This window comes from Priapulus caudatus, unplaced genomic scaffold, assembly GCF_000485595.1.
Source record: "Priapulus caudatus unplaced genomic scaffold, Priapulus_caudatus-5.0.1 Scaffold159, whole genome shotgun sequence".
In the NCBI taxonomy this organism is placed as follows: Eukaryota; Metazoa; Priapulida; class Priapulimorpha; order Priapulimorphida; family Priapulidae; genus Priapulus; species Priapulus caudatus.
This window is the reverse complement of record NW_014577220.1, coordinates 203,207-211,719: the sequence shown is the minus strand read 5'-3', so window position 1 is coordinate 211,719 and position 8,513 is coordinate 203,207. Positions and strand designations below refer to the sequence as shown.

The 8,513-nt window shown below is 37.8% G+C and overlaps 1 protein-coding gene across 1 annotated transcript in view; it reads right to left on the bottom strand.

Annotated features, from left to right (window-relative positions):
- Positions 1-3,846, bottom strand: part of LOC106806412 (CAAX prenyl protease 2-like) — a gene marked incomplete at its 5' end in the record, with an annotated part of 7,681 nt that extends 3,835 nt beyond the window's left edge. Inside the window, 4 exons of the mRNA XM_014808338.1 lie at positions 1,661-1,671; positions 2,747-2,807; positions 3,062-3,142; positions 3,727-3,846. Coding sequence (XP_014663824.1) covers positions 1,661-1,671; positions 2,747-2,807; positions 3,062-3,142; positions 3,727-3,846 — 273 coding nt within the window. The remainder of the gene's footprint in view (positions 1-1,660; positions 1,672-2,746; positions 2,808-3,061; positions 3,143-3,726) is intronic.
- Positions 3,847-8,513: the final 4,667 nt, after the last annotated feature.

The following is an 8,513-nucleotide window of genomic DNA, read 5'->3' as shown; positions in this document are numbered from 1 at the left end:
TCGAAAAATCGCGTTCTAACGTAGCGGAATGTATTCGGGACGTCCAGAAGGGGCCCCAGCTCGATTCGCGCGAGCACACGCGGCACGGTTTCGGAGGAGATACGTAAAACGACACTTCGGCTCTTTCTACTATTATATAGTAGATTGGAATTTTACACTTTGTGGTTGCTGTTGCCAGGTATAACCCGCGTGTCTACACTGTTGTGAGTGAATTGTCTAGGGAATTACTGCCACGACGAGGCCATGTACTAATGAGTCTACATTGCTTTCACAGGTCTGAACATATTCAGCTCAATATTAAGGATGACTCGAGCCAACTTCTGAAGTTTCAGTCGAAACCGGAACAAGCTTGAACTCGAAAATGTTTGGAACTGGAATTACTTTGCTGAAAATATGCATCAGTGTTAATTTTACACACAAATTCATTCGAATGACATGCAAACATATTCACACATATGCAGACGTGTATCACTCGGGAGCATAGCATAATATCCATAGTAACAAATGAAAAATAGCTCTTAAATATCTTAGGTGTAAATATCAGCTACATAGCCTCCATAAATTCAGGCCTGAATGTAAATATTTTGAAGCGAATATAGCACCAATACTCGCAAATGTATACTTTGCTAACAATCCTGCCTTACTACTTTCATTTTCACCCACTCTGAGGAGGATCGGGGTGGGGTTGAATTTGAAACGAATACCTCATGAATCTGCAAGCATTTGCATATAAAACAATAAATTAAGATACCATTTCTAAAGGATTTACCTATTGCCTGATAGTATATAGGTTCTGTTTAATTACATAGTCAATATTTAAGCGACCAGATTTCCCTAGGTAAAATAACACTATATATCTCTTCACCTGAACTGATCTCTCTGTGTTATTTACGTCACGAGTGACGCGCAGAATGCATACTTTAAAATATGACCTATTGCTGTGTTGCCACATACGGCTTAATTGCTAGTGTAGCGTTGAAGTTACACCAAGATTTGAATAAAATAACATGTGTTTTACAGATGTTTACACTAGTAAGTGTTAAATCCATCCATGGCATCTGCAACCCTCCTTAAACAATCCATGGTAGCAATTCATTTTTTTCTAAAGGAGGCAAATTATAGCTGGTGGTAATTTAACATGTTCCTGGGAACAAAGGATAATTGGGCAGAAAGAAAATGCTGGAGGGTATCTAAGATAAAAAGATCTAAGCTCAGCAAGGTCTCATTCAGATGATCAAAAAATCTTATTAGAATAATTAGCCTTAAATTGGCCACAATACCAGTAGGAAAAAGCCATACAATGTGGTTGTTACTTAGGATGATAAATGCAACACACATGGATGCTGTGTAATTTCCATGGAACATTCATTCATGCATAAATTAAGCTATCTATTAATTGTTGTAGCAAATCATAAATTCTATCTGGCCATGACTGGTGCTACCCTTTAACATTTAAAAACTGCCACTTTACCTATTTCCTTTATAAGCAACATGAGGCCTGGTTATATATGTGTGGGATATGTCTGCCGCTACCCAAGCGACATGTGCATGACGATTCTATTCCTCAATTATACTAGATAAGAATTTGTGGACACAACAATTTTTAATCTGTTGCCATAGAATTTTTACCGACTTCCAACAGAAGATATTAATTTTGTACCCTTATGTGACCTGGCAAATACAAACACAATAACTGAAGCCATCTAATGACCAATACAGATGAGCTAAAATTACTAAATATTTATATACATGCTCATTAAACGAAAGTGTCAATGACACTATAGCTCACATGGGTGTGATAGAAGAGGGAGATGATATTTAAAATTTGGCAAGTGTTTCATTTATGACGGACCGAAATGTGATCAAATGTCCTTATTCCCTGTTTTATACTAATAGAAATTTCGTTAGAAGTTTTGTTTCAGGGTTAGTTTTGATGCGAAAATAAATGTTTCAGATCTGAAAGTCTGAAATCTGGGCGAGAGATGGTGCTACGCCTAAATGATCGCCATTTTGGTTTTCGATTATCTCGCAAATAAAAGCAATAAAATATTCCAGTCAAATTGCTGTAATGAAGAAACTAAAACGCAATATTACAGGTAGGTATCATTAGGTAGGTAGGTAGGTAGGTAGGTAGGTAGGTAGGTAGGTCAATTTAACAAAATCGAATGAATCTAGATGGCCACTTTCATTTTTGCCAAAAAGTGGGCGTGGCTCGAAAGTAGGTCGACTGGCGTGCTCCAAAATAGGACGTGCAAATCTCTCCCATAGGAGTAACAACTGTATGCAATTTGAAGCATGTGGGTCAAACAGTTCTCGAGTTATCGTTGACCGTAGGCAGACACTGAAATGCATAGTGAAATTGCCAAAATCTACCCAATTTGCATAATTTAAAAAAAATATTAAAACACATGTGATATGTTTTGGGGCCAGTCCTTATTCATTCACATACCAAAAATGAGCAAAATCCATTTAACCTGAACTGAATTATGGCCATTTCCATTTTTCCCAAAAAGTGGGCATGGCTCGAAAGTAGGTCGACTGGCGTGCTCCAAAATAGGACGTTCAAATCTCTCCCATAGGAGTAACAACTGTATGCAATTTGAAACATGTGGGTCAAACGGTTCTCAAGTTATCGTTGACCGTAGCCAAATGTTGACGGACGGACGTACGACGGACGACGGACGACGCCCCATGGCAATAGCTCATCTTAACGATGTCAAGGTGAGCTAAAAATTGATACACTTACCAAGGTAAAGCGGAACCAGTCCATCAAGATATTGTAGCATTAGTGGTCCCATAAATAAAATCTGAAAAATGAAAGTTAGTTTATAAGCTTGTCAAGTTATCTACATAGCTAGAGTGAGATACATAGATTAGAAATAAAACTGATAAAAAATTCAAAACTTCAACCATCATATTCACTCAAATTGTGAATGAGTTAGTTAATAGATTACAAATTAATTGCCTACTGGTTAGTTAGTTTTAAGAAGAATGATAATAACGCAATTGACATGTAAATACAGTTTATCAGTCCTGACTTACAGTTACATGACCTACTTACCATAGTTAACAAGCATGGTAAAAGTATAGCTATAGCAAGTCCATTGACTTTCACACCCAGCCATTGCCATAGAGTGTGTTCCTGCAAAGCATTATTATATAGTCAGTGTTTCCCCTGCATTGACACGGGCGAGGCAGGCCGCTTCGCTCAAATTCTCAGCCGCAACACAGAAATTTGTCCAAAACACCTGATGAAAATCACTGTTTTCCCATCAATAAACTACACTTTATTGAACTAGAATAAAAAGATAGCTTAGAATGCACCAAAAAGAAACCATTTTTTCCAAAAAATTGAAAAAACCTGTAGTGTTCACTTTGCTAGGACCTCAAAATGTGCAAACACACCAAAAAAAATTACCACCTCATAGACCATTTTGGTCAGAGAAAACACCATATATAGTGTTATAAAAAATGCAAATTCACATTTTTATCGACACCCATGGCCAGCTCACGACTTTTATTTCGTTTCTAAATGTATTTTCGAAACCCAGCATAATTTGCTGCTATAAAAATTATCTGGTTGTCTAACAACATATTAACAATATGAAACACAAGTAATGAACTGGAAACAAGCAATGTTATTCTATTTAGTAGTTTCTACTCATTCATAACAAGTATGGATACAAAATCAATCCTACCTTAGCTTGCCTTATAACTTAGGCCTACCTCAAAAATCTCTGGATACGATGGCAAGACGAGTTTCTTTAGATATATTGGCGCTATACAGCACACTACAAATACACTTATGAATCTTCTTTTGATGGTTTCAGGATGGTCTCTGAAACATTATTGTAATTAACAATGATTAATATGTAGTGATGCTTTTACAATGTTATATTACACACGCACGCACGCACGCACGCACGCACGCACGCACGCACACATATATATCATTCTCGATTCAGAGTATCAGAAATAAATCAAGACTTTATATTTTAACATGGAATGTGAATGGAATATTTTAACATTCTTTTATGGAATTTAAAATCTGTTAAGTCATAGTTATCCCACACATCTTGTTACAGTCTAAATTTATGAAGGAGGGGTGTTGCCAGTGGCACTCACAGCCTGGCAAAGTGTAGCTCATAGGGTCTATGTCCCCCAGAGTACTGCCGGAACGTACACTGGGTACGGTCCGGTATACCGGAACGTACCCTGGTCACTATTTGATATGGTTAGAGTTAGGATTAGGGTTAGGGTTAGGGAGTAGGCGTAGACGACTCCCTAGACTCGTTAGTGGAGTAGGCGAGGTACGGTCCGGCCCGGCATATTAGATAGTACCAGGGTACGTTCCGCCAGTATACCCCGGGGGACATAGACCCTTTCAGCCAAAGTGTACCGGTTACTGGTAACTTGTTGCTTTATACAGAATAAAGATGAGGAATGCTTACACCTAACAGCATTACCTGCTATAAGACTGCATGCATTGTTGTTTAATATATAGAAATTAGAATAAAGATGAGGAATGCTTACACCTAACAGCATTACCTGCTATAAGATTGCATGCATTGTTGTTTAATATATAGAAATTAGAATAAAGATGAGGAATGCTTACACCTAACAGCATTACCTGCTATAAGATTGCATGCATTGTTGTTTTATATAGAATAAGGACAAAGAATACTTACACCAAACAGAATTACCTGCTATAAGATTGCATGCATTGTTGTTTTATATAGAATAAAGATAAGGAATGCTTAAACCTAACAACATTACCTGCTATAAGATTGCATGCATTGTTGTTTTATATAGAATAAAGATGAAGAATACTTATACACCTAACAGAATTACCTGCTATAAGATTGCATGCATTGTTGTTTTATATAGAATAAAGATGAAGAATACTTATACACCTAACAGAATTACCTGCTATAAGATTGCATGCATTGTTGTTTTATATAGAATAAAGATGAGGAATGCTTACATCTGACAGAATTGCCTGCTACAACATTGCATGCTCTGTTTGGTATGAATTAAATCTAATTAGATCAAAAGATATTGAAGCTCTAGTTCATATAGCCTAGTGAAGCAATATAGCAACTATATCTAAGGTTTACTAAGACACACTACCTTGAATTTAGTTTAATATTAGTGATAATCAAGTGGGTTCAATCATACTTCAGGAACCTGGGTTTTAATAATGAGCTTAGGACTGGGTTAACAATAGATTAGGGTAAAGCTTCATGATGGAGTGAAGTCAGGCACTCTAGAGTTAGCTTAGTAGGTTAAGTTGGGGCTACAAATAGGATTGGGCTAAGGTTAAGGGTAGCCACAGGTTACCTTCTCGCTTCTCACTACATGGCGAGATGATCACAAGCGGATGTAACAACCAAACCTTGTAGCTAATGAAGCACTGTAACAAAATGTACTAATACCCAACTTCTGATTACTCTTACCGCTTCTCTGTACTTCCATGTCATTATTAACCATGTGCGCGCTATTGCCAAGTATGTATTTTCATGTCAGCGAGTATTTTTGAGATTCGATACGGAAGAAATTTGAACAAGGCACATATCACTGTTTGAATTCTGCATGATTTTCCAGCACCCTCGTTGGTTCTTGCGCATGCACAGTAATGCAAGTATGGAGTTTGCCAACTTTCAAAAATGTAACACCTTTTCAAATTGCCAGATTATAACATGAATACCTAGGCAAATACCAGTTAAGAAGTGTGCTATATATGAGAATACATACTTGGCAATAGTGTGCACATGGTTAATAACGACATGTTCGGCGCCACTAAAATCGGCAATGGACCTGGGGGCCGTTGTCAGAAACATCGTAAAGTTAATGCTAATGTTAATGCTAAGATAACACTTACGACTAATGTTAATGTTACAAGAGGAGCATTGACAGAAACACATCGCCACTATTAGAAAACTTACGATAACAGGAACTTCATCACAAAGCTACTGATTGGATGAGAATCGATCACAAAATTCAAATTCATACACATTTATTGTACGTCACAGTATATGCATATTATGCATGTTATAATATGTATATGCATATTATGATGGCTAACCACATATAAATAATATTTGATGAAAAAACGACGCGGTCATGAATGAATTTATTCTGCACAACAAGACAAATTCTCACACTGTAACACGAGACGCGAGAGTCGTGGCCAGTGGCAAACAACATTAAAACAAGAGAACAAATGCCATACGCCATTTGTAAATGTTTTGTTTTGTTTTATGATAGGTAGATAATTAATGTTTTTGACGTGTTTTTAAAGAAAAACACACACTTTACTCATTATTATAAAATATAATATCACTATAATTGTAATTTGTAGTGTAAATGTGTTATTTTCATCTTAATATGAAAGTTATGAGAGGGTCTGGGCTCTCGTAATGTTAAGAGGATATTTTCAAGGATTTTTCGTTCTCGTAACATTACGATGTTTTTGTCAACGGTTTACAAGTGGAAGTTAATGTTAAGACTAATGTTAAGACTAATTTTGTTTCTGACAACGCCCCTGATTTTCACAGTGTGTAGGCCTAAAGACAAGGCAAGTACATATCTTCGTAATGATAATTATTAAGTTGTTGTAGATTGATGTTTCCTGGTTTTCAATGTTTTAATATTTATATATATACGAGTATATGCTTATTTATGCTCGCGCCAACGCTATGGTATATGTTATGTCGTTTCGGGTTTTCCGCGTTCCGATCGAAACGCATGCGCAGTGGAAACAGCGGTTAAAGTAAAATTTAGGTTCGGCTCTTGAAATTTACACTGTGCACAGCGAACTGAGGACTGAGGAATAGTTTTAATAACAATGCTGGAATACTATAAGGGGAAGGTTATACTTGATACAAAACAAGGCAGAAATGCTTAGATGATTATTTTATTTGAGATATATGTAATTGTTCAGCAGTTTTTGTAGAGGTACAAGATTATCCAATGGATGGGTGTCAGGCTGTGTATATTGATGTTAGTCACACAGCCTGGTCAGGCTATAGACTATTATAGTTGGCAGTGGCTATGGGTACGACAGCCGTATCTTAATGTCTCGAGGCTACGGGTACGGCAGTCCACTTATCCGCTTTCATACTTAACGAGACAAAGATGGCGGCGGTGGCGCCAGATTTCGAAATAATGCCTTGGGAAATAAATTCCCGATTTGAGAGTTTAGATGAGCTAGAACCCTAACCCTAACCCTAACACCAAAAAGGGGCTTCAACGAACGACGGCTGTCGTACCTCCAGCCACTGCGATTATAGTTACTAGAGCTGATAGGGTCTATGTCCCCCAGGGTACTGCCGGAACGTACCCTGGTACTAAATACTACTATCTAATAAGTAATATGCCGGACCGTACCTCGCCTACTCCACTAATCATTAACGAGTCTAGGGAGTCGCCTACGCCTACTCCCCAACTCTAACCCTAACCCTAACCATATCAGCTAGATAGTTACCAGGGTACGTTCCGGCAGTACCCGGGGCCGATATGTATCACACCATTTAGCTCTAGTAATGCTGATAGGGTCTATGTCCCCATCATCAGCATTACTATAGCTGATATAGGGTCTATGTCCCCCAGAATACTGCCGGAACGTACCCTGGGTACAGTCCGGTATACCGGAACGTACCCTGGTAACTATCTAGCTGATATGGTTAGGGTTAGTGTTAGGGTTAGGGTTAGGGTTAGGATTAGAGTTAGAGTTAGCGTTAGGGTTAGGGTTATGGTTATATGGTTAGGGAGTAGGCGTAGGCGACTCCCTAGAGCGAATAATTCTGTCCCATATAACCTTTTTTATATTTTGGTGAGGGTTATATTGGGACAGAACGGGGTTCATTGAAATTTCGTGAGATCACATGCAAAATGCATGCGCTGCCAATGCGGTCCGTACGCCGCTATTGGCGCGAACAAAACCTACTGTTCCCTTCTACATGGCTTTACCTTGCTACTGATATGTGTATACATTCACTTCAATCGTTATTTACTTCTTAAAAGATTGTTTTTCAGAAACCCCGCTTCATTAACTTTAGTAAATTACGTTGGCCATTTACAAACAATCAGACCAATCAGAGCGAGTCTTACAATACCCCCTGGTTCTCGCTTGTATCTGTGGCGCTGCAGGAGGCCTGATAGACTTGCTGTGATTGGTCTGATTGTTTGTAAATGGCCAACGTAATTTACTAAAGTTAATGAAGCGGGGTTTCTGAAAAACAATCTTTTAAGAAGTAAATAACGATTGAAGTGAATGTATACACATATTACTATTAGTAGCAAGGTAAAGCCATGTAGAAGGGAACCGTAGGGTTTTTGGTTCAAGGATAGAGAACATGGGTACCAATAAAACCAATATCATTTATATCAATATCAATATAATATTATATCAATATAAAAGGTTATGGTTAGGGTTAGGTTTAGGGTTAGGGTTAGAATTATAGTTAGGGTTACGCACATTGGTTTTATTGGTACCCATGTTCTCTATCCTT